A 27,311-nucleotide genomic window follows, 5' to 3' on the forward strand; every position below is an offset into this window, starting at 1 on the left:
GATGCCATCCAGCCATCTCATCCTCTGTCGTCCCCTTCTCCTCCTGCCTCAATCCCTCCCAGCATCAGAGTCTTCTCCAATGAGTCAACTCTTTGCATGAAGTGGCCAAAGTACTGGAGTTTCAGCTTCAGCATCGTTCCTTCCAAAGAACACCCAGAACTGATCTCCTTTAAAATGGACTGGTTGGATCTCCTTGCAGTCCATGGGACTCTCAAGAGTCTTCTCCAACACCACAGTTCAAAAGCATCAATTCTTCGGTGCTCAGCTTTCTTCACAGTCCAACTCTCACATCCATACATGACTATTGGAAAAACCATAGCCTTGACTAGACGGACCTTTGTTGGCAAAGTAATGTCTCTCCTTTTCAATATGCTGTCTAGGTTGGTCATAACTTTTCTTCCAAGGAGTAAGCATCTTTTAATTTCATGGCTGCAGTCACTATCTGCAGTGATTTTGGAGCCCAAGAAGATAAAGTCTGACACGGTTGCCACTGTTTCCCCATCTATTTCCCATGAAGTGATGGGACCAGATGCCATGATCTTCGTTTTCTGAATGTTGAGCTTTAAGCCAGCTTTCTCACTCTCCTCTTTCACTTTCATCAAGAGGCTTTTTAGTTCCTCTTCACTTTCTGCCATAAGGGTGGTGTCTCTTGCATATCTGAGGTTATTGATATTTCTCCCAGCAGTCTTGATTCCAGCTTGTGCTTCTTCCAGCCCAGCGTTTCTCATGATGTACTCTGCATGTAAGTTAAATAAGCAGGGTGACAGTAACAGCCTTAATGTGCTCCTTTTCCTATTTGGAACCAGTCTGTTGTTCCATGTCCAATTCTAACTGTTGCTTCCTGACCTGCATATAGGTTTCTCAAGAGGCAGGTCAGGTGGTCTGGTATTCCCACCTCTTTCAGAATTTTCCACAGTTTATTGTGATCCACACAAGACCCTCCTAGGACTCTTTAAAGTTCCTGTTTAACTGCCCTCCCACCCCACCCTTCTAAGGTAAGGGGAGGGAGCTATATACAATGGGAAGGTAAGGAGATTTATGAAATAAAAAATATTCTTGGTCTCTAAGAGGGAAGATTAATGTTTCTCTTCTTTCTGTTCTAGACTGTCCTTTTATTCGGGCCACTCTTCATTCTCCATGTACTGCATGATGTTCGTGGCAGTAAGTACTTTGGGTCTATTGATGGTGGGTTATGGGTTTGGTGTTTTATCCTGTGCGACTGCCTCTGACGTTCTCATTGGTCTCACTGCCCAAGTCAACTGGAAGCCACTGCTTGTTGCACTAAGTTCAGAAGAGGAATGGATGGCTGCCTGTGCTCTGCCAAGGCCAGTTACAATTGTTTGAAATGACTTCTGTCCTTCATTTAGAGGAAGCAGACAGGTGCATTGTATAGCAAGCTGCAAACTGGCAACCTTCAGGATAAGAGGGAATCTTTACTCTTGAAGCAGACAAGTGGTCGAAGTTACTTGTCACTTTTCTGACAGTGGTAGAAGCCTAAACAGATCATCAGGTCTGCAAGTCCAGTGCTGAGAATTAGGTGACTTGTCCCCTTACTTTGGGCTGTTTTCTGAAGAGGTTTTCTGGAATATAGAAAGCTCCTGCTTCATCTCAGCAGGTCACTGCTCTGAAATCCAAGCCAAGGTGGTGCTGCTGCTCCTCGTAGCCTCTCCCTGAGCCGGAGCCCTGGCCTCATCTGCACAGTGTGGGTGCTGAGTGGCCTGGCTTTCCCCGCATGGGGGGCTGCTGGGGTGAGGAATTGTGATTACTGGATGTGAAGGCAGCTCTGTTGCTCTCATCTGAGCAAGTCTTATTTTCCTTCCACTTTGGGAAACATTGCCCAGACTGCTCTCCATGGACTAGAAAGGTTTCAGCTTCAGGGAGAGCCAGTTGCTGCTTCAGGAGCTTGTCATCAGTACAGTCTGCAGGAGCAATTTTAGTGGCACTTGTATTATACAAAGTCAGCAGTGAAGAGTTAGAGAAGACCGGCACCCATATTTTGCATATCAAACTAGAGATGAATGTGTATCGAGAGCAATTAGTGCAAGACCAGGCTTTAGGGCACTACAAGGGGTTTTCAAAGGTCAATTTAATTGACTTATATTTATCAATCCTCTGTCTCTTTATGTATAAAATTATCAAAATTTGGTGGGGAAAGGAGATCTCTACCCTTAAAGATCAACTGTAATTTTTCTTTGTAAGTGAACTTCTATATAGTTGTGCTGTGTAAATTTTCTGTTATCTGGCTGTTTTCAGTTACCCTTTCCCCTCAGATCACAAGTACTGTATAATAATTAAATCTATGATGTGGAGTAAAGATTCATGATGTGTATTGTTAAGATAACCCTCTAGAAGTTACTTGGTTGGTTTCATTTAGGAAGAATTTAATAACAGTTTTATCAGAATCTTACTTTTATTTGAAAAAACCAAACTCCAGAAATTAAAAGAGCATAAAATTTATAAAATGTAAAAATTGCAGATGTGTTACATAAAATTCAAATCTACAACTTCAAAACCTTTTCAGTAAAGCTAATTTTTGGCTTCTTCAACATTTCTTGAAATTGCAAGGCTTTCCTCATGTGTTAATTTTGGAAGGAAGAAACTGTACCAATTCAACAAAATTCAGAACTTCCTTTTTAAAAAATACCCAAATGTTTCTGAAATTGTGCCATGGGAAATGTGACTTATTTTATGGTGAAAGTGAAAGTTGCTCAATCATGTCCGACCCATTGTGACCCCAAGGACTGTTCAGTCCATGGAATTCTCTAGGCCACTGGAGTGGGTAGCCTTTCCCTTCTCCAAGGGATCTTCCCAATCCAGGAATTGAACCAGAGTCTCTTGCATTGTAGATGGATTCTTTACCAACTGAGCTATCAGGAAAGAGCTATTTGATGGTAGTAACAACAAATACTGTTCAGTTCATTTATCTTATTAGGAAAAGCTACCATTCTTCCTAAAGGGAGCCACCATTTTTTTTTTCTCCTCTTTTTAAATAGGGCGTGGGACGAGGGGAGAAGGGAAAGGCTGGAGCTATTAACGTATCCCGAGAACTTTTCCCAAAGCAAAGTTTGTGACTACAGTGAATGGCTTTTGAATGTTTGTATGCCCCAGAGACAGACACCACCAGGGCTGCTTTTGTGGTTTGTTATTCACTCGTGTGTCAGGATCTTTAAGTCCTTTATGAGAGAGACCTAAGAATCTGAGGTTGGTTGATACTGAAAATAATTTGCTTTTACACTACTCTTGTTTTGTCTCTTTCTGATAGCCCCCATGACATAGAAGAGGGATAACTGCCACCCCTTTCACAGATGGGGAAATAGGGGCCTTGGGAGGAGCTGCTAAGGTCTATAAGCCCTCTGGGAATCTCTTGTTAATCAGGCTCCCTTGCTTTGTTGATTACTTGAGCTGAACCCTAGTCCAGTTATTTTGAAAATCAGGTAATACAGATCTCTGAAAGTAAGATGTAACATGTAACTTCATGTTACTTCAACGGACATGTAATTTCAACCCACTCTTTAATTACAAAGAATATTCTCAGATGTATCATACTCTAGACCTTATAATTATTTTTGCTTTTCTTTGCTACTTTGACCTTAAAATATCTGAATATTTGCCAAACAGAAACATTTAATGAGCTTTTTTTGTGAAATATGAAATTAATGTATGGAGGATGAAACTAGAGAGGGCCTTGATGGCTAGCCTGCGCTGTGGACACCCAGGAATAAACGAAGAGGCAAATTAAAGATATATGCAGAGGGCAAATTTGGAGAAGGCAATGGCACCCCACTCCAATACTCTTGCCTGGAAAATCCCATGGATGGAGGAGCCTGGTGGGCTGCAGTCCATGGGTTCGCAAAGAGTCAGACACAACTGAGCAACTTCACTTTCACTTTTCACTTTCATGCATTGGAGAAGGAAATAGCAACCCACTCCAGTGTTCTTGCCTGGAGAATCCCCCGGGACAGGGGAGCCTAGTGGGCTGCAGTCTATGGGGTCGCACAGAGTCGGACACGACTAAAGCGACACAGCAGCAGCAGCAACAGCAGAGGGTAAATTACCTCAACTCTAGTTTGGTAATTGGGTCAGTATGAGCCATTTAGATGTACAGGTATAATGCAACAACAACAAAAATTCAGATGAGGTTTGTCATAGACCAAGAACTTTGGAGAAGCTGGCAGGCTACAGCAGCCACACACTGGGTTTCACTGACTCTGAGCAGTGGAAATACTGATTTGATGTGGATGTAGGGTCTAGCTTTTATTTCAGCCCGAATACATGGATATCTCCTTGCTTTCCAGCTTTCGTATTGATATACATCACTTAACCACTACCTACCCTCCTTCCCCCTGCCACACACACTTTCTTAGGCAATGACTCATCTTGTTCTAGGCATCTTGGCATCATGGGTCAGTCCCAGATTTGGAAGATGTAGTCAGTTTAAATCCTGAGGATAGTCTTTGATAGCCAAAACTTCCGTTAATTCCTGACACCCAGAAATTAACTTCTAGTTAAAAATGTCTCTTAAAATACCTGACCATCATTCTTCTCTAGCGGGAACCCTGTGAGTTATCCCCCTGAAAAACACCTAAGTTGGTAGGAGCAAAGGGCAGGGCTTCTTTCCATATAGACAATTGATGTGCAACTGACTCTGACTCCCCTTGACTTTGGCCAAATGCCAGATTCCAAATTTACTTGATTGTTCAGGAAAATAGGCATGGGCTGAAACCGTCCTTTTTTCAGTACAGTAAGGAATATAGTTTTTCCCAGCACTGTCATAGGGAGACTGTCACCCTAGATTGCTTATATCACTGCTGTTATAGACATTTGTAAATTACTATGATTGTTTGTATCACTGCTGTTACGAATTTTCTGTATAAATTATTCCAGTGGGAACCCAAGTACCTCTCGGTGTGTATGTTTCAGCTTGGTTTCCCTGCCTGTCAGACTGCCTCATGTCTGGGCCTCGCCCCCCGCAGTGTTCAGGTAGTGCTTGCCCGCCCAATTTAAGGAGGGATTTGAGGTTTACCTTTAGGAATTCTGTGAATCCTAAAGAAAACGAAGGCACGCCTTTCAGTGCTCTCTCGCCAGGTCTCTCATCACATGAAGGTGGAACAGCGGTGTACTTGGCATGGTCGTAGGTCAAGGTGTATTTCTTTGTGTTGAGCATGCTGTTAGTCTAGTTCAGGGGCTGGCAAACTTTTTGTCATAGGTCATATAATATTTAGGCTCTGTAAACCAGGTGCAATCTCAGTTGCATTTGTTTTTTTACTTCAAATCAGTCAGTTCACTCAGTCGTGTCTGACTCTTTGTGACCCAATGGGCGGCAGCACGCCAGGCCTTTGTCCATCACCAACTCCTGGAGCTTGCCCAAACCCATGTCCATCAAGTCGGTGATGCCATCCAACCATCTCATCCTCTGTCGTCCCTTCTCCTGCCTTCAATCTTTCCCAGCATCAGGGTCTTTTCAAATGAGTCAGTTCTTCACGTGGCCAAAGTATTGGGGGTTTCAGCTTTAGCATCAGTCCTTCCAGTGAATATTCAGGACTGATCTCCTTTAGGATGGACTGATTGGATCTCCTTGCAGTCCAAGGGACTCTCAGGAGTCTTCTCCAAAACCCCAATTCAAAAGCATCAGTTCTTCAGCACTCAGCTTCCTTTATAGTCCAACTCTCATATCCATACCTGACTACTGGAAAAACTGTAGCTTTGACTAGACAGACCTTTGTTGGCAAAGTATTGTCCCTGGTTTTTAATATGCTGTCTAGGTTGGTCATAACTTTTCCCCCAAGGAGCAAGCATCTTTTAATTTCATGGATGCAGTCACCATCTGCAGTGATTTTGGAGCCCAAAAAAGTCTTTGTTTCTGTTGTTTCCCCATCTATTTGCCATGAAGTGATGGGACTGGATGCCATGATCTTAAGTTTTTTCAATGTTGAGTTTTCAACCCCCTTTTTCACTCTCCTCTTTCACTTTCAAGAGGCTCTTTAGTTCTTAATGTTCTGCCATAGGGCGGTGTCACCTGTATCAGAGGTTATTGGTATTTCTCCTGGCAATCTTGATTCCAGCTTGTACTTCATCCAGCCTGGCATTTTGCATGATGTACTCGGCATAGAAGTTAAATAAGCAGGGTGACAATATACAGCCTTGATGTACTCCTTTCCCAATTTGGAACCAGTCTGTTGTTCCATGTCCAGTTCTAACTGTTGCTTCTTGACCTTTCATACTGTTCATGGGGTTCTCAAGGCAAGAATACTGAGGTGGTTTGCTGTTCCCTTCTTCAGTGGACCATATTTTGTCTGAACTCTCCACCATGACCCGTCCGTCTTGGGTGGCCCTACCCAGCATGGCTCATAGTTTCATTGAGTTAGACAAGGCTGTGGTCCATATGATCACATTTCAAATGGCTGTCTAAAAATGTGAAAATAAGCCCTTGACTCTAGTTGAAAATTGGGTGGAGGGACCCCCTTATTTTAAGAGTAAAATATAGGAATACCTTGTTTTATTGTGTTTCATTTTATCATGTAAATTGAAGGTTTGTGGCAACCCTGCACCAGGGAAGTCTATTGGAGCCATTTTTCCAACAGCATTTGCTCCCTTTGTGTCTCTGTGTCACATTTTGGTAATTCTCAAAATATTTCAGACTTTTTCATTATTACTGTTCTATTTGTTATGGTCATTTGTGGTCTTTCATATTAGTGTTGCAGAAAGATTGCAACTTGAAGGCTCAGATGATTGTTAGTACTTTATAGTAATAATAAATGCCACTGCACACTTAATGGACTATACAGCATAGTGAAAACATAACTTGTATATACACTGGGAAACCAGAAAATTCATGTGACTTGCTTTACTGTGATACTCACTTTATTGCAGTGGTCTGAAACCAAAGCCACAACATCTCCAGGTATGGCTTAATACAGGTATGCCTGTATTAAGAGACTTTATGAGGCAACAGCATTTTGTAGTTATATGTTAGAGTCAATTGAGGAATGGCAGAAACAAACCGGCTTCAAAAAATACCTTATTCAACAGTTTAATTTAAAAAAGTTTAATTGAATTTTTAAAATGAGATTATATAACTAGATCCTTTAATGGAGGATATTGGTCGAGTTATAAGGTCTCTTCAAACCAGTTTCTGCTGACTGGAACTAGGCTCTGCACATGCAGTGGCTGTACCAGATTGGCTCTGAGCTCTTGATTCGACTCGGTCTTAGCCACTGGACCACCAGGGAAGTCCCCCCAGATAGTTTTAACCAGATCACACAGTGGGATTGCTGACTGGTTGTGGGAAGGGATCCTGCCTACATTCCTTAGCCACCTAGTGGTGTTTGTGGTGGGTTAGTTGCCAAATTGTGTCTGATCCTTCCAACTCCACGGACTGCAATCTGCCAGGCTCCTCTGCCCACGAGATTTCCCAGGCAAAAATACTGGGTTGCCATTTCCTTCTCCAGGGGATCTTCCCAACTCAGGGATCGAACCTGCATCTCTTTCTCCTGCATTGCAGGCGGATTCATTACCAACTGAGCCATCAAGGAAGTCACCTGGAGCCCAGAACAAAGATCTGACCAAGTCTTGACCCAAAGGCATTTCACTGGGGAACTTTGACTCCTATTTGTTCCAACATGTCACTTAAGAAAAACAGCATCAGAAATACCACTGATGTTAACAGTAGTAGGGTATCAACCTGCCACAGAAAGCATGACAGCAGGCTTAATTCTGATTATTAGAGTTAGGATTCCAAAGAAAACAAGGTTTTGTTGTTGTTTAGCCACAAAATTGTTTCCAACTCTTCATGGCCATGGACTGTAGCCCTCCAGGCTCCTTTCCATGGGATTTTTCCAGGCAAGAGTGGAGTGGATACCATTTCCTTCGCCAGGTAGTCCCTGTTTTCAGCCTCCCTTTTTATGTCAACAAGTCTTCCTTTGCTGTCTGGAGTTTCGTGGATTGCTCTGCTTACCGAACTGGTAGCTGCATGTTTCATCCTCTGTTCCTCTGCTGTCCTGCCTTGGGGCTTCCTGAATCTATAGTATCACAGTGTGAAGCCTGTGCTGCTGGGAAGCACCTTAGTGAAGTGCTGCAGGCTGCTTTTGTCCTGCCAGAAGCTTGTGTTTTATTTCTAGTTGTGACCGTTCTACTTCACCAGAAAGTTGAATTTCCACTTGTCTCACTGGCCACCTGGTTTTTTAGTGTGGCTGCCACTCTTCTCCATTTTCTATTAAATGGCTTGTTCTTGTCTAAGCATAGCTTTTGTTTGCCAGCAGCCCATCATGTATCTGTTAGGTACCATTTCTACAACTTGTGAAAACTAAACAGTTCCTTCGTACATAAACCCCAGGGCAGATGCAGCCCAGCAGATTTCCGGGCCAAGTCTGCCGCAAGTCATACTCCGGGCCCTGTCGTAAAGTCAGGCAGGGCTATGTGGTGCCCTTCAGTTTTGTCTGTGGATTGGCAGTTTCCCCCAGTGGGGAAATTTGAAAATTGTAGATGCTACCACTGAGCCAGCCAGTCTGGTACCATACACAGCACTGGATATAGAGTTCTGGAAGTTCTAAATCTTCAGATATAAGCAATTGAATGCTTTCCTTCTTGTAGTACATATGTGATTAACATATGCATGTAGCGGGAGAAGGGGAAAGAGTACAGGTTGCAAAGGCAACAAAGGTTACAAAGCCTTTTTATTCTCAACTCTGGCATTAAAGCATGAGCAGTCCCCACATCTAGTTCTAATATAGCAGTGCTGAGATACATCAGATATTCAGTTTCTCTGAGACAGAGAAAGATGGAGGAATAGAGACTTGTTTTTAAAGGAACATATATGCTTTTCTCTCCCCTGTCAAAGGACAAGGAGTAGAATAGAAAAAAATATATAAATCCACAAAGTCAAAGAATGGAAAAGGAGACAATAAACAAGAGGTACAAGATTTTGGAAAGCGTTAAAGGAGTGGTAGGAGGAAGCTGAATCTCTAGTGCCTCTCGAGGGTGGGAGCTTAAAAGATCTGCACTGTGGAACCTGAGAAAGGCTTAGGAAGTGGAGCCCCCAGAAAGTCAGCATTGTATGCTTTCTTGGACCTGCTTATATAGGATAGACTTTGGGCTGGCAACACAGGAGGTCAGTTGTCAAGGTCTGGAATTCAGGACATGTCAACCGTGCAACTCAGGTGACCCAAGGTTCAACAAACTCAATGTGTTTGAGGATCTACTGAAACCGAAGTCCTCACCGGGAAGAGCAGGGCTAGAGGTGGTGCCTGGCTTTTGCTACATCAAGTGCCCTGGACCCAGAGATACAAAACAGGCGAACAGGAAGCCCATTCAATTAGCCAGTCTCACTCAGAGCTGAGAACTGTTCTGTAACAAGAGCTTTTACTCAAGCCATGGCCATTAGTTCCCAGAAGAGATGAACACAGACTCTTATTTAATTAGGTACTTGGGAAAGATTTCACCTAGAGTATACTGCAGTGTGTTTGGTTATTGATCCATAAGCAAATGCTATTTTCACAGGGATGTTGAGGAGGCGATTGGGGCAAAATAATAACTTACTTAACATATGTGTGTGGGCTACCTAAAGTCAAAGTCCTGAGTTTCCTTTATGTTGGAAGTATAAAATAAACCCCTAAGTCCATTTGAGAGTTGTTTTTCACTATGTTCCTAGCAGGGATGGGTGCAGTTCTCCCTAATATGTCTGCATTCATGTCAAGTATTTGCAGTTCCTAAGTATATGTTTTTATAGTCTAAATAACCAATGCCTTTAACCATCATCTGGAAAGATAGCTTAACAATAACTAGAAGAGAGTCAACTAAACTTTTCAATAATAACATAACAAAACTTGGCCCCTAGTTAAAGAATTGTTTTCCTTAAAATGAACAAAAAATTTCCAGAAAGAACTAATGAGGTGAATCTTATCTGCCATGGCTGTGGTACCTAACTGGCTTCAGCTAGCACATGCTAAGTAACTTTGCCCCAACCAGAACCAAGTATCTTACCACCTCCAGAATTTTGAGACAAGCCTCTTACTCTGTACTTGTTATAGCTTCAACAGCAGCAAACAGAAAAGGGGAGAGGAGCTCTGCAAAAAGCTCTGCACTTCAGCCTGTTAATGAGTTCAACTCAGTTAAACAACTGGTATGCTCTTTTAGGATTAGATGTTTATACTATAAAGTACTTGATAAAATTAGACAACCTCTGGGTCTTTGCCAGGTGCTAAAAACTGAACACGCACAGCAGTGCCCAGAGAATGGACTTATCGATCTACTTTAAATAGGTAGGGTCAGTGGGCACAGCCACATAAATTGTTTTCTGCAGACTGCATTTAAGTAAGTTTATGAGCCATAAATTATTGAACAGAGTTTTAAAAATGAATATTACGAATTATATTATTAGATAAAGTTAGAAAAAAAAAGACTATATTTGCTGAAAGGTGTTCATAGGAAACTATTCCAAACCTGTTCTTTATTATAGTCTTTGGGGATGCACCAAAGTCAAGGGCAGGCTGACACAGCAAAGGGGAAATTCTCAGGTCTGATTAGTGTATGGAAAAATCATAGAAGTTTAAAGGGAACTTTAAAGGGTACAGGTGCTATTGAAAGAACACTCTCACTGGATCAGGACTAAACTACAGACTGTATTATTTAGTTAGGCAGATTATTGTATTTACTTATAAATACAGATTTAGATTTATTTAGTCTCAGTCACTCATGTTAAATAATTTGAGGCTAGAGGAACTCTCAAGTAAATTGTTTGGGTGAATTAAGCAAACTTAGTTCCTAAATAGGCTGGGCAGAAAATAACAGTAGCCTGGCCCAGGGTAACGGCAACCAGTGCTCAGAGCACTGGCAGTTGATCCCAAGACTCTGAACTAATGACCACTGTAACTCAAAATGGAAGGGAAGGAGCAGCCCCTGAAATCTAGGTTATAAACACAGAAACGCTTACCTTGTTTATAATTTGGAGAGTGGTCTAACTAGATAGGTAATAAATTCTTGTAAACTGTTACTAGGGCAATTTGTATTTTCGTTTTATTTTGGGATTAATTTTTAGGTATTCATGAGTACAAGAATGCTTGCCAAAAGCCTTCTTCCATATATAATAACACTGATTAATGATTGTTAATGCTATCATTTAAAACATCAAGCCTTTAGAAATGTGATATTTAATATAAAATATAGTCTTCAGTTGGTATATTAAACTCTCCACCCCCCCCCATCTTTTCTATTAGCTTTATCTTCAAGCCAGAATGAAGGGAGACTGGGCAAGACTTTTACGCCCTACACTGCAATTTGGTCTTGTTGCTGCGTCCATTTATGTGGGCCTTTCTCGAGTTTCTGATTACAAACACCACTGGAGTGATGTGTTGACTGGACTCATTCAAGGAGCTCTGGTTGCAATATTAGTTGTAAGTATACATGGCAGCAGCCTACATCTTGAAATTGATGAACACTTGGACAAATAAGTAGAAAAAAAGGTTCCAATGAGAAAACTATGTTAAGGCAGAAAATGTGGTTCAATAACTGCTACTGGGTAAGGACCCCAATGTTGTTAAAAGTCATTTTAGGACAGACAGCAAATAATACCTAGGTTATTTTCTTTCTGCAGAAGTTATTAAAAAAATTTACTAAGCTTTTTTTTTAATTGTAAAAAGCCCTGGGTATAAAGTTTTCTTTTTGGTATAAATTGAAAATAATTTACATGAAAAATGACACTTTTTTTCATTAAGGGCTGGCTGGCAGAGTGAAGCTTTTTGCCCAAGACATAACAAAGCAACTCTCAGAATGTCTTTAACAAAAATACCTGTTAGCCACTAATGTGTTGTTGACGTTTAGTCACTGAGTCGTGTCCACCTCTTTGTGACCCCATGGACTCTAGCCTGGCAGGCTCTTCTTGTCCATGGGATTTCCCAGGCAAGAATACTGGAGTGAGTAGCTATTGCCTTCTTCAGGGGCCCTTCCTGACCCAGAGAGTGGACCTGCATCTCTTGCATTACAGGCAGGTTCTTGACCACTGAGCCACCGGGGAAGCCCAGCCACTAATTTATTGGTACCCTTAACTTGTACCCTGTAATGTATATCCTTTTATTTTTTGCACACTGGTTATTGCAGTTTTTGTTATGGTTTATCAGCTTATTTAAAATTTTATCATTTAATACTCTGCCCCATTCTAAATGTTACCTGTTCTCCATAGGCTGTATATGTATCAGATTTCTTCAAAAAGAGAAATTCTCCTTTTAAAGAAAGAAAAGAGGAGGATTCTCATACAACTCTGCATGAAACACCGACGACAGGGAATCACTATCGGAACAGTCACCAGCCTTGAAGGTGGCAGAGTGCCCAGATGAAGCTGGCCTGCTTTCTAAAGAAAAATGATTGCAACCAGAAGGCAAGAGGATGCGTCTTTCTTCCCGGTGTACAAGCCTTTAAGGGACTGCTGCTACTATACCTCTTGGATGCCTACTTTACCTGTGTGTATATAGTTACATTTAACACAATGGTTATCTAATAGCTGTAAGTTCATTTAAAAAAATTTCAACGGCCTTTCACTAAACAATGCCCCCCCGTACATTTTTTTATTAAAAAATGTAACGCTTATGTACAAATGTGTATGTAATATGCTTTCTTAGAATGATGCTTGATTTAAATATAATACATATTAAAACGTTTCAGGACAACTGTCTTGAGATAGGAAAACCAAATCAATACTTATAGGCATTTATAGTTGATTGTAATCAGACAGGTGGAGAACAATTCACAATTCCACATTCCTTAGCTGACTGTTTATAAGTAGAGGCTGGCGGCAAACACAATATCTCTCTTGATTTTGGTGATTCCTAAGAGAAAAGAAAATATTTAAAATTTCAACACCACAAAGAATGTAATGCCCATCCACTGGGGTTTTTAACAATTCTCATTAAATTGGTCAGAAGACAGTTTGGAAAATACAAAACGCTTGCTGGTCTGAAAGACACCTAGAGGAGTTCATAGCCATCTCTGAGAAATGGGAAACTTCGAAAGCAGACCGCTGTTCTTATGAATCCTGACTCTAAAGTACCCCATGTGTGTGGGGGCTAGGGATGTCCAAAATTATTTTAAAAGACTTGGAAGGAATAAGCTGTCAAAAGAAGTTAGCTACCCCAAAGCATGAATTTTCAGCCTACAATGGAAGGCACTATATTTCAGTTACCATGTGAAATACTTTCTGGGCTAAGGCAGGCCAAACTTTTCTAAAGTTTACAAAACTAGGCTTAAACCCAACAGTGATTAAATAGGTCTGCTCTATTTAACAAAAGAAAACGTAAGCCAGTTTCTGCAAACAACTTCTTAGAACAAACACTAAGTAGATAGCAAAATCAGTAGGTTTGACTGTGGGCAACCAGCTCAGAGCAGCACCGTGTCTCTATTCTTTGGTGTTTGAAGTCCTTTTTCTTGGCCAACACGCAGATGGCATGAAATTATGTGCAAGCATGTGTGCCCCCCCCCCCCTCAGCACTACCACCATGATCTAGCCAGGCTTTCCTGAGTTGGTCTTCCTGCTTCCACCGAGCTAATCTACAGACTTATCTACAATGCACCAGCAAGAACTGCCTGGTGAAACCCATGCCAGAGCACCCACTCCTGTGCTCAAAACCTCCGATCACTTCAGAGGAAAAAGCTGAGTGCTGGGGCCTACAGGACCATTCTTTTCTTCTTCCAACCCCCACTGTTCGACTCGCTGTTCACTGTGCTCCAGCCACACTGGCCTGTTGCTCAAGTACATCAAGTACACATGGAGGGGCTCTAGGCCATCATATCCATCGTTCAATTCTCTGTTGTCTCTCTGTTTGTATCACCACCTGATGTATTTTAACTGTTGACTTGTTTACTGTCCCCCTCCCTGCACTAGAATGTGAGTGCCATGAAGGCAGGGGTTTGTGTCTCTTTTGTTCACTGCTGTATTCCCTGGTGCTTAAACCAATGCCTGGCACACAGTAAGTGCACAATAAACATTTTGAGATTTTATCTATATTCATTTACAAACTGTTTCTAACACACACTGATATTTTCTTTGAATGCTACTAGGTGGCCTGCCATGGCAATCCTTTGAAGACTATCTGAAAATGTTCTCCTAGGCTGTGGTCAAGAGATCAAATCTCAACAGGATTTGCTGAAATTACTAGAAAAAGCTTATGGTCTGGATACTGACCTTCTGCAAATTTATTTTCCAGCTCAGTGTTTCCAATGGCTTTTGCTGCTTGACACATTTGTCGAAGTAGTTCTTCCAGGCGCCTCATACAACGAATTATGCTGCCTGGACAGAAAAGGAAACAAATCACTTGTAAAGTGTAAATAATCAGGAAAAGCAGAACTTTTGTTAAGACACAAGGAGGCGAACATGGGATGATTAACCAATAGTTCTCTGAGGAACTTCTACTGCAGTAAATCAGTAGTAAACTTGACTAGTGACTGCTAGGCACCAGGAAGGCTACAGAGACGAAAAGTTTAATTCCCATCTTTGACTAACAGTAGAGAGAGTCATGGATTTATTATAATGTGTTGACACTTGCTCTTACAGAAGTACACAAAATGCCCTGGGAACAGAGGACAGAACAACATGGGTGAAGGGCAGCAAAGGTGACATTTAATTTGGGTCCTTTATGCATAAGGTCACTGTCAGACAGTGACAGGGCAAGACCATTGAGGCAATGCAGAAATGCCCAACAGACGACAGCAGGCCCCAGGTGTGGCCTACTATGGCCTCTGGATACTATCCTGGGAAGAGAATGCAACAGGGAATGTTTAAGGAAGGGAATAACAGAATCAGATCTTCATTTTAAAGGTGCAATTGATCATTCTTCTGGATCTTAAACAGGCTCTTTCATCAATACTTTCTCCACACAGTGTATCCTCAGTGAAGCACAGAAGGGGCAATCAGTCCCTTCCCATTGGGATCTGACTCCCTGAGACAAGTATCTGCATCAAAGGGGAAGTTGTAAACACACTTTCACTTCTGTCAGGCTTGCATGAGGAGGAGCCTTGGGATTCTTTCTCTAAGTGCTACCTGTCTAAGTTGAAAACTCTTGGATTTTAGTTTTATGCCTGAAATACAAGAGGAGTATCAGTTCTCTCTGGTATGCAAGCTGTGACCTCACACTTCAGGTTCTTATATAACTCCTTGTAACACTGGAATAATTTATTAACATGTATCTTGTAAAACACTCACTGTACTGTATTCAGGGCTCTTTTTACCTTTTAATGCCCTCCACATTATGGTCCAATGTGCCCAAGGGAGAAATACAATGGAGATTTAACTCATAAAGCTCTTGCTCTTAAACATGGTATGTTATGTTGGTAGCTGGAGAAGATGTGGATGAGAAATACAAACTACTAAAGTGGCAGCAAAAAGGATGGGATTCAAAACGGAAGAGGGTGCAGAAGAGTGGAAGACGGCCCTGGAATCGACAGTAATTTCCTCTGAAGAGGAGAGAATAAGGGACAAGAGATATGCACCTGAGTTTCTAGCTTAAGACAGCTTACTGGCACCTGCCTGTCCTCTGAAGCAGAAGTGATCACCCAGAAGGCTGGCACAAGTTGAGGCAGGTGCGCAAGGAGAGCAATGAGGATCTGGAGTCGTCTGTAAGACGAGTCTCAGAGCCAGAGACCACAGTCCCTGGAGGTAGGCAGACTAGGGATTACGTTTCCGCTGTGCCATCTACTGCCTGAGGGACTGTATTAGCAAGCTAGGGAAACTATAAACGAGGCAGAATGTTCCAAGTGTCAGGTACCGAGCTGGTGCACAACAATTCCTCCTCCTCTGCTGCTGCCACTTCTATCATCACTAGGAAAGTTAAATGTGATTCTGAGGTTAGACTATGGCTTCTGAAGACACCAAACGATACAATCTTTCTTCTGGAGAACTCTGCTATTGAAGTACAGGAATAGAGAATGAATTACTAGACTGATCCACCTTGAGGTGCATATAATGGCAGATGGAAACACAAGAATCTCAGTTGCATCCTAATTCTCTTTCCATGACTAGAAAGGGAACTGTGGCTCAGAAGGAAGTTCTAAGCGGTAGGTGTGGCCCCTTCACAGCAGGTCTCCAAGAGAATGAAGAAGCATACCTACCTGGGCATTTACTTCCTGTTACTGAGACAACTGATTCTGACACCAATAAGCTATATTAAGATTTTGAAAATTAACAGAATAAATGAAAACAGACTTGCTGCTGCTTTTACTAGTAACCTTTAACAACAACAACAACAAAAATGATTTCACAAAAGATGTTCCCAAGTAGGAGACAGTGTCATTGGTTACTTCCAACATCCTACCACCATCTTACAAATGAGAAACCCTAGAGGGGTTAATGACTTTCAGGTTCACCCTTTAGAGCAGTGGCTTCCTGTTTAAACTGTGAGGCTAAGAGTTCCTGGAAGAATCTCGGACCTTCAACCACTTTACAAATACAGGTAAGAGTATAAGCCTATTCCCGAGCAATAGGAAGCTGCCAGGTTGGCCACTAGCCATTGTAGGGTCAGAAGGTGGCATCCCCTAGATCCACTGGTAAATTCATGACTTGATAAATGGACAGCACCTGCTTTTATCTCTTCCCTGGATGCGTGTTTCAGCTCCTACTGCCCTTTACTGGTACCCCTGTGCAGGCACAAGCAACATAATAACAAGGGCTGCAGTCCTGTGGGCAGGTGAGGAGCCTATCCCTGACCCCCTGCATCCCAGGAGGAATAGTGCTCCTCTCCTGCCCCCAAATCTAATACTATTCCTTCAAATGCCAATAGGAGCCCTGGTGAGTCTGCTTCAGCCCTGATTCAAACATAAGGTTCTCGATGGTCCATGTGTGATATTTCTGTACCAGGATAATCATTTGTGGACCCTAAGTTTTAGCTTTAAAGATATTATTTCATGAAGTTCAATTACTAGCATATTACTTATTTTTGCTGTAACATTTTTTACTTAAATAAGTGAAAGTTACTCACTTCTAGGCCACAATGATTAAAAAAAACAGCTGTTACAAAAACAATGCTATCAATTCTACCTAGATGCTCTTACTGGATCAACAAAAAGTTGATCACCCACACATATTACAGACACCTCAAACTCAACATGTTTCACAAAGTGAATTCATTCTTTTCCTTTCAAATCTTCTCTATTAACCTGTGAAAAACTTCAAGTTTACTTGTCTATAAAGTGGAGATAATAATAATTCTTAAACCTAAATCAGGTTATTATGAGAAATGAATGAAATAATGTATGCAGGGTGCTTAATAAGTGGCAGTAATACAATAGGAACTCAATAAATGCTGGCTGTATTTGTTATTTCTGTTCTCAGTGCAAAGAATGCCAAGCTCTAGTACTGCTTTGCTTTGAAAGAGGAAATCCAATCGCAGTAACATTTGGGTGTCTAAAGAGAGTGGGGGCTGGAACGGAGAACGTAATGGACATCAGATTACTCATGCAACTAGATAGTAAATGTGTGTTTTGCAAGCACTTCTATTTGAAGAAAATAAAATTAGGTAGTGGTTAAAAATGTAAATATATAGCACTTCAAAAAGGAAAGAATGGATTCCGCAGGTCACTTGGAACTGAAATGGAGCCCTTCATAAATGTTTGCTGTGCAGGTGCCTGTGCTCACAAATATTGTTTAGACTGAATTCAAATGTGTCCTGGGAAACACAGATAACCTGATATTGTTTAGGTATTTCTACAAATTGAGAAACTCATATTAATAGTGAAGAAGGCGATGGCACCCCACTCAAGTACTCTTGCCTGGAAAATCCCATGGACAGAGGAGCCTGGTGGACTATAGTCCATGGGGTCGTGAAGAGTAGGACACAACTGAGCGACTTCACTTTCACTTTTCACTTTCATGCACTGGAGAAGGAAATGGCAACCTACTCCAGTGTTCTTGCCTGGAGAATCCCAGGGATGGGGGAGCCTGGTGGGCTGCCGTCTATGGGGTCACACAGAGTCAGACACGACTGAAGCGACTTAGCAGCAGCAGCATGTTCATAGCCAGAATCTGCAAAAGCTATCAGAGGCCAAACATATGAAGTAAACTGCTAAGATTAAGGTATAAACTAAAGAAACTAAACACACATCTGAGCTGCCAGATACAGCTCATGCCAACTCAATTTCTGGAAAACTGAGTTCTGACAGTTTCAGATGACATAAGAACAATTAAGAAATGAGGCCAGGAGATACAGGACTGCCCATACAATGGCTGTGGCAGTTGGCCTCAGTCTTGTCAAGAAATCATCTTGTGTGTACAAACACCGTTCCCAGCTGCATGCAGCATTGAGGCTCTTTATTCCCAATGGAGACTCAGGAAGACTCCTGGGAAGAGGTGAATTTCCCAGCACACTTTCTACCTGCTACAGTTCTCCATAATCCAAAGCTTCTCCTTACTCCCAGCTTTAGAAATCATTCTGCCTCATCAATTAGGACCACGCAGATTAAGTGTGAGACAAGAGACCAAAGGCCATCATCACCCTTCCTCCCAGGCCATCGGAAGCGGATAAGAAACAAAGACACACTAACAACCAAATGGTTTATTATGAACCTTTTTTCTGGTTTTGCCAGAGTGGAAAGTAAAACTGAATCCTTAATAGTAATGAAAACGGGGGTAAAATACAAACAAAATCTACCACTTTAAAGCATGTGCCCCAGCGTCACTACCCCTTTTTACACTTAGGTTTATTTTATATCACCATTCTGGAAGAATGCACTTAGATAATAAGTCACATGGCATAAAATTCACCCTTTGGGGACTTCCCTAGTAGTCAAGGGACATGGTTTGATCCCTGGTGGGGGAACTAAGATCACATATGCTGCAGAGCAACTAAGTTCATGAGCTGCAACTACTGAGCCCCAGTGTTATAACAAAGCCCCAACACCACAACTACTGAGCCCCAGCACCATGACTACTGAGCCCCAGCGTCACAATTACTGAGTCTCAGCACCACAACTACAGAGCCCCAGCACAACTCAGAATCCATATGCTGCAATGAAAGATTCCTCCCAACTCAACGAAGAACCCTGCGTGTCCATAGCTAAGATCCAGTAGAGTCAATACAAACACAAATTCACCCTTTTAAATAAGTGCACAAATCCAGTGGTTTTTAGTATATTCAGAGTTGTACAACCATAATCACTATTTAATTTCGGAATCCTTTTAACAAACCCAAAAGAAACCCAAGTCCATTAAGCAGTCACACCCACCACCAGTCCATGGTAACCACAAACCTACTTGTCTCTCTAGATTTGCCTATTCTGGACATTTCACATAAATGAAATTATACAGTAGGTGGCTTCTGTGTCTGCCTCCTTTCACTTAGAACCTTAAAGTGTTTCAAGTTCATATACTAGCACAAATCAGTCCTTCACTCCTTTTTCTAGCTGTATACTGTTCCACTGTGTGAATAAAACACAATTTATCTACCCCACTGAAGGACATTTGAGCATACAAGCTTAAGGGCAGTTTCACAAACATCAGGCTCCTGTGGTTCTTGAACAAAACATTATTCTAGTTGAGGACAGAAGAAATCAACACATTTCTTTACCTGGAGAGGTATTTATTTCTACCTCCAACTTTCTGGCATTCCCAAAAGTGGTTCCTCATAGTCCATGCCCTAAATCTGATATAATACCTCCTATCTAAGTGGTTACTGAGGCTTGAGATTAGAACCATAAATACACTTTCCTGCAATCATTTCCCATATTAGATCCCAGCTCAGGCTGAAAACATTCCAGGAGAGCAGAGACTACTGCTTGCCTGCATGCAGCGCAATTCCTAGTCCCACTAGGGTCTCAGTTAATTATTCATCAAAAAAGAATCAGGTGCTAATTCTTAAGCCATTTAGTACTAAGACTGTGCCAAAGGTTAAATAGAGAAAAGATACATACTAATAAAATGCTACTCTATTAGCAAAAGTATGTAAAAATACAAACCAGCTGGAAAATCCCTTATGACACGATGTATCCTCTCCCAGGGAAGGGTAAGCTATGCTAGTTGAAAGGCACGTGAAAAGAACTTGTGGCGGGGCAGAGAGTGGGAATGCACAAAACAGCATTTGCTTTAAAAACCCATGACAGACGTTAAGCACTACAGTAAACGGTTTCAAATGATAATCTGTCACAGAAGCTTTCCTGATGGCATGTGCTTAAAGGAAAGCAAATCCATCCTGCACAGGGAAGAGCACCATACTGTATTTGTATAGGCAAATAAACAGTACCCACCATTCAAAGTGAACTAGCTCCAGCTAATGTTCAAAAAATTCTTAAAACTACTTCTGAGGCTCATGACATGACATGACTGGACACCTGACCACAGCACACTAAAGAGTTCCAATGTAGTCATTTTCTGCCTATAAAAGTAAAGACACACTATACTATGGGCAGAGCTGTGATTATAGTACTTTTCCAATTATATCAAGCATGTACTGTAACAAGATGAGGAGAGAATGGCTATTCTGAAATGGATAAAGTAAACACCACCACAGTTTAAAAAAAAAGGTTGTGGTAAGGAGACACAGTATGCCAGAAAAAGGAAATAATATCCTAAGTAATATTCCAAGGTTCTCAATATTTTTTTTTTGCTGTTTAGTTATATATTTTACTCTTATGAGCTAATATATAGTCTATTCCAGTTTTAGAAAAGGTAGAGCTGACATTAATGGTGCCATGAAAACTGTGTTGGTATCAGACCCAAGTTCAACTTTTAGTTATGAATCCCTTAATTTTCAATCTTAGATTTCACAAGCAAACTGTGACATCAAAACAGCCGCAAGGAATTGAAAAGAGGCAAAAATACTGATTTCAGGAATTGCTCCTATGTGGGGGAAAACATCAACTCATAGGTGGCAGAAATAAAAATTACCTTCAATTTTAACACTTTACAATTTATCTTCCATACTGTGATAACTTTTCCACTTAAGTACAAAGAACAGAAAAATAATCTACAAAGATGATTTTACAAGTCTTCCTCTATTTCTAGGTCTGTTGTTCCTTCATTTCTCTTAAATAAACCAAACAATGCATCACTTCCGTTTTACGCCACTGTGTCTACCTTCTCAGAGAAGCAGATATACAAATATGAGCTAGTCCATGAGTAAGTCTAGAATCCAGGCACAGAACAGTCATGGTTTCATTCTTATCTTCCAAAAAGAAGTTATACTGAAGAGTGGTGATCCTGTACTTGACTGCCTTTGTATCCCTGAAACACACAAGCTGTCATACGCCCCCCTGGGTTTCTGTGGGTTAAGTGAGCTGAGGGGGTCACGTGTCCCTCTTCTCACACCATCAGTTATCAGGCCTTCTGACCACCCCCACAGCATGAATTTTCAGAGGATGGAGATGGCACAGTTCTAGGTAGTGTTTAAGAATTCTCTTGGTGATCCAAAACTCAAAGATGAGGAATTACGGTTTTTAGATGAAGTCATCAACTACCATGTGGCCTGCAGTCAAGAGTCCAGAATTTAAACACACCATCGTCATGCAGTACACTTCCACGACCTTGGCCAAATTACTTACCTTTTATAAATCAGTCTCCTTGTGCAAAGTGCAAATAGTATCTACTCAGATGTGCCATCTGGTGATTAAAGTATATAAAATGCTGATTATAGCACAATGCCTGGCACATTGTTTACCTAATAAATAATCACCATGCTCATAACAGAGTATAGTATTCATAAAAAGATTTTGGGACCATAATACTAATGATCATTTAATGGAAGTTTAGAAATAAACTTCAGGGAAAGGACTAAAACAGCACACTATTAATTTAAAAATGAAAGTGAAGGTCACTTAGTCGTGTCTGAGTCTTTGCGACCCCATGGAATTCTCCAGGCCAGTATACTGGAGTGGATAGTTTTTCCCTTCTCCAGGGGATCTTCATATTTAAAACCCATAAAATTCAATGCAGTGAAGTAAAAGCTCACAGCTGATTTTGTGATGTTTAATCTATGCAATGCAAAAATCACTGATTCATAAACTCAGTATCTATTAGTTATGTTCAATAATATCAGGTAAAAGCATATAATTCAGGGTATGTTAAAAATAATTTACCTCAAAATAAATAGATAAGAAATAATAATATTTTAAGGATCTTACAATAATCGGTATGAAGTCCAAGCTTATTTATTTTCAAGAAAGTTCAATGTATACAGAATTCACCACTATATATATCTACATAAGCCAATCTTTTTGCAATGAATACAGCATTTCTAAATACGGCTTTCTTTATATACTGTGTCTATTATTTGCTTCTTATAAATCACTTATAATTACTCCTTTTGTGTTTCCTTTACCTTTACTTTTTCATTTAAAATTTTTCTTCAGTTAAATTAAGTAACTTTGATTTTATATGCAATGGAGAGCATTTTTTGGTGGAATTATATAGCAAGCCATTAGGTTGCTGTTGTTTAGTCACTAAACCGTGTCAGACTTTGGTGACCCCAGGGACTGCATGCAGCCTGCCAGGCTCCTCTGTCCATGAGACTTCCCAGGCAAGGATACTGGAGAAGGTTGCCATTTCCTTTTCCAGGGGACCTTCCCAGCCCAGGGATTGAACCTGCATCTCTTGCACTGCAGGAGGTCTCCTGCATTGCTGGCAGATTCGTTATCACTGAGCCACCAGGGGAAACCCCTATATGGGCAGAAGATTTCCTTTTATTATCAAAAATTAAAAATAATATATTATTCTTTTTTGGTAAATCAATGTCATCCTAAGTACATTTGTTATATCAGAAAGAAGTATATGTATAGAAGACTTAACCATACCTTCAAACACATCTGTCATTTTGCAGATATGGGCAAATGTAGCTCCAGTTGCCCAGGTGTATACTACATCCATTAAGTGAGGTTTAAATGAGCTTAGATAAGTCTCCTCATCAATTTCCAACTTGGCTTCTGCTGAAACTTTTGCAATTCTTTTAGCACATTCCTTTGAAAAGAAAAGATATGCTTCAAACTTCTTATTTATGACTCCTATATCACTTTCTCTTTAGGCTTCCAAAGCTGGTTTTCTACGAGTTTCCTTTTTCTTCCTTGGTAATAATATGCCTACAATCTGGATGTTCTGCTTCTAAGCAGCCACACTGCCTGACCCATTGTTCAGTAATCAAACAGCAAAGCTTTTTCACTACATTAATTAGAAAAAACAAATCAAGAGCATGATTTTCACCCAGTAATACCTTTTGTACAATAACCAAAACTCTTCCTTAAAACTATTCAAGAGTGACATTTAACCAATCTCTGTTTCATTAACAAAACAAAGACAACAATAACAAAACAGCCTTAGAGAAACAAAAGTCCTATGGCAAAATGATGCTTTTCTCCAACAAAGCTTTAAACAAGGTACATTTTAAGATTTTCTTTTCTTGACAATAAGAAGTTAAGAGTCATTCTTTTCCCCTGGTAACTGAAAGGGTCACAACCTCCCAGGCCTACGAAGACTTCACTGGTTCTGGAGTTTAACCTTCTTAGTAACATGAAAAAGTGCTAAATATTCCATTAAAGAGATCATTCTTATGATTCACTCTTCATTCCTCTCTTGCAATGTCTTACAATGGTAGACAAAATCATTCTTCCTAAGAAATAATAAAAGAGACCAATTCATTATGATGAATCAAGGGTCCCCAAACCCTGGGATCTAATACCTGATGATCTGAGGTGGAGCTGATTAAAAATAACAGAAGTAAAGTACACACTAAATGTAAAATTACCCCCATACCATCTGCCCACCTCACTCTGATGGTGAAAAATTTGTCTTCCATAAAACTGGTGCCTGGTATCAAAAAGACATGTCTTTGAGGATCCAGAGATAATCTTAAAACCTGATTTTAAAATTTATTATAAACTAGGATAGAAAAATGCAAAACAAACTGAAATCTATCAAGATGCCATTCTTAACATCAAGGAAACCAGTGCATGCACTGAATTGCTGACACAGTTTATCTACACTATGCAATGGTAAATCTGAACTCGAAGCAACTCTATAAAACTTATTTTGGTGAGGGAGATGGTTTCATTTTTAAAATAAAAATTAAAAAATGATGTTATCAAAATAGTATTAAGTGACTAAACTAACATCAAATGATATATTTAATTTGAAGGACGCTGTCTCTGTGAAATGAAAAATACTATAATTCAGTTCAGTTCAGTCGCTCAGTCGTGTCCAACTCTTTGCAACCCCATGAATTGCAGCCTCCCTGTCCATCACCAACTCCCAGAGTTCACTCAGACTCACGTCCATCGAGTCGGTGATGCCATCCAGCCATCTCATCCTCTGTCGTCCCCTTCTCCTCCTGCCCCCAATCCCTCCCAGCATCAGGGTCTTTTCCAATGAGTCAACTCTTCGCATGATGTGGCCAAAGTACTGGAGTTTCAGCTTTAGCATCAGTCCTTCCAATGAACACCCAGGACTGATCTCCTTTAGGATGGACTGGTTGGATCTCCTTGCAGTCCAAGGGATTCTCAAGAGTCTTCTCCAACACCACAGTTCAAAAGCATCAATTCTTCGGTGCTCAGCTTTCTTCACAGTCCAACTCTCACATCCACACGTGACCACTGGAAAAACCATAGCCATGACTAGACGGACCTTTGTTAGCAAAGTAATGTCTCTGCTTTTGAATATGCTATCTGGGTTGGTCATAACTTTCCTTCCAAGGAGTAAGGGTCTTTTAATTTCATGGCTACAATCACCATCTGCAGTGATTTTGGAGCCCAAAAAATAAAGTCTGACACTATTTCCACTGTTTCCCCATCTATTTCCCATGAAGTGATGGGCCCGGATGCCATGATCTTCGTTTTCTGAATGTTGAGCTTTAAGCCAACTTTTTCGCTATCCTCATTCACTTTCATCAAGATACTTTTTAGTTCCTCTTCACTTTCTGCCATAACGGTGGTGTCATCTGCATATCTGAGGTTATTGATATTTCTCCCAGCAATCTTGATTCCAGCTTGTGCTTCTTCCAGCCCAGCATTTCTCATGATATACTCTGTATATAAATTAAATAAGCAGGGTGACAATGTACAGCCTTGAATACTCCTTTTCCTATTTGGAACCAGTCTGTTGTTCCATGTCCAGTTCTAACTGTTGCTTCCTGATCTGCATATAGGTTTCTCTAGAGGCAAGTCAGGTGGTCTATGATTAGACTGTCACAAATGTTTATTTCACAATATACTATTCTTAAAATATGTAGTTCAAAAAATTCTTACCTGCATTTGACGAAGTGGTCCTGCTAACTGCTCTGTTAATTTGGGCATCTCACTAGACTATAAAAGAAAAGGAAGATTATATACAAAACCCAAGTTTAAAATGCATTATATACTATTTACTTTTACAAACGAAACAAAGCTTTCATGATTTCTGTTAATTTCAAATTATAAGACCTCAGTCATTAGCATTTAAAGTTTCTAATTAATTATGTCAGCAAAATTATCATTCCTGTCATCCTGAATTAGACTATTCTTTTATATTTCAGAGGAAAATACTGCACTGCTAAATTTGCAAAATGTGCTAAATTAGCTATTTTTTGTGACCATAAATGGAACTGAAGGAGAACAAATATTGTAAACATGCATAGTAGTTTAGTTACATCAACATTTATAAACTGTTATACCATACTTTGATTTTTTAAACAGTTTGACTTCTAGGCAACTTTTAACCCGTGAAAACTAAAAATCTTGGATAAATTACATTGGAAGTAATGCCTTCAATTTTAATCTTACCTAGGTATTTCTAACTCTCTAACCACTTTGAAAAGTGCTTAGTCATGTCCTACTCTTAGCAACCCCAGGGACTGTAGCCCTGTAGCCCACTAGGCTATTCTGTCCATGGAATTCTCAGGAAAGAACACTGGAGTGTGTTGCCATTTCCTTCTTCAGGAGATCTCCCCAACCCAGGGACTGAACCCAGGTCTCCTGCACTGCAGGCAGATTCTTACCCATCTGAGCCACTAAGGAAGCCCGTTTGAAGACAAAAATTTAAATGAGTTTCACTGTTCTTAGGTTCTCTTTCCATTACTGAAAAGTCCATCAATTTCTCAATTAGAAATTAAAAGTTTAAGGTCTATTACTAACCAATCAAATTAACTTGGACAAGCTGCTTCAATTCTGTGTGTTGGTTTCTTAACACTCTAAGGCACTCAAAACCTACAGATTTGTGATTAGTATAAAGATATTATTAGGTTGGTATAAAAGCAATTTCAGTTTTGCAATGTTGAATTATACCATTTGATATTGGAATACATTCAAATGTGGTTCTGTTATACATTTTAATGCTCATTTCTTGCTTTATAAAGCTTTTTGCTAATGAATTATTACTTGCTGTTTATTTGTATTTTAGACTATGGAAATAATGTTAGACAAAAAGCTATTTCAAGCAAATTTCTTATTCAAGTTCAAAAGGAGTGATAAAGCAGTGGAGACAACTCGCAACACCAACAATGCATCTGACCCCGGAACTGCTAATGAACATACAGTGCAGTGCTGGTTCAAGAAGTGCGGCAAAGACGACGAGGGCCCTGAAGATGAAGAGAGCAGTGACTGACCATCAGAAGTTGACGACAACCACCTGAGAGGATCACTGAAGCTGATCCTCTTCCATCTACACAAGAAGTTGCCCAAGAACTCAACAGTGACCATTCTACGCTCATCTGGCATTTGAAGGAAACTGAAAGGGTGAAAAAGCTCGACAAGTGGGTGCCTCAAGAGCTGACCGAAAATCAAAATATTCGTCATTTTGAGATGTCATCTTCTCTTAGTCTACCCAACAACAACGGACCATTTCTCGACTGGATTGTGATGTGCAATGAAAAGTGGATTTTATATGACAGTCAGAGACAACCAGCTCATTGGCTGGATGCAAAAAAGCTCTAAGGCACTTCCCAAACCCAAACTTGCTCCAAAAAAAGGGTCCTGGTCACTGTTTGGTGGTGTGCTGCTCGTGTGGTCCATGACAGCTTTCTGAATCCTGGCGAAACCATTACATCTGGGAAGTATGCTTCCCAGAAGCAAGTCAATGAGATGCACCCAAAACTGCAATGCCTGCAGCAGGTACTAGTCAACAGAAAGGGGCCAATTCTTCTCCACAACAACGTTTGACTGCATGTTGCACAACCAATGCTTCAAAAGCTGAACGGATTGGGCTGCAAAGTTTGGCCTCATCTGCCATATTCACCTGACCTCTCACCAACTCACTACCACTTCTTCAAGCTTCTCAATAACTTTTTGAAGGGAAAATGCTTCCACAACCAGCAAGATGCAGAAAATACTTTCCATGAGTTCATCAAATCCCAAAGCATGGATTTCTATGCTATAGGAATAAACAAACA

General features: G+C 40.6%; 2 protein-coding genes across 3 annotated transcripts in view; one reads left to right on the forward strand and one right to left on the reverse strand.

Moving 5' to 3' along the window:
• Window positions 1–13,989, forward strand: part of PLPP1 (phospholipid phosphatase 1) — a 117,303-nt gene extending 103,314 nt beyond the window's left edge. For both annotated transcript variants that reach the window (XM_018065499.1, XM_018065498.1), the window contains exons 4-6: window positions 1,104–1,161; window positions 11,211–11,387; window positions 12,173–13,989. In XM_018065499.1, the coding sequence (XP_017920988.1) occupies window positions 1,104–1,161; window positions 11,211–11,387; window positions 12,173–12,304 (367 nt within the window). In that variant the 3' untranslated portion in view covers window positions 12,305–13,989. The remainder of the gene's footprint in view (window positions 1–1,103; window positions 1,162–11,210; window positions 11,388–12,172) is intronic.
• Window positions 12,523–27,311, reverse strand: part of SKIV2L2 (Ski2 like RNA helicase 2) — a 92,473-nt gene continuing 77,684 nt past the window's right edge. Inside the window, exons 24-27 of the mRNA XM_005694702.3 lie at window positions 25,195–25,251; window positions 22,756–22,918; window positions 14,168–14,272; window positions 12,523–12,815 (exon numbers count right to left, since the gene is read on the reverse strand). Coding sequence (XP_005694759.2) covers window positions 12,763–12,815; window positions 14,168–14,272; window positions 22,756–22,918; window positions 25,195–25,251 — 378 coding nt within the window. The 3' untranslated portion in view covers window positions 12,523–12,762. The remainder of the gene's footprint in view (window positions 12,816–14,167; window positions 14,273–22,755; window positions 22,919–25,194; window positions 25,252–27,311) is intronic.

The sequence above is a fragment of the Capra hircus genome, chromosome 20 (assembly GCF_001704415.2).
Source record: "Capra hircus breed San Clemente chromosome 20, ASM170441v1, whole genome shotgun sequence".
NCBI lineage: Eukaryota > Metazoa > Chordata > Mammalia > Artiodactyla > Bovidae > Capra > Capra hircus.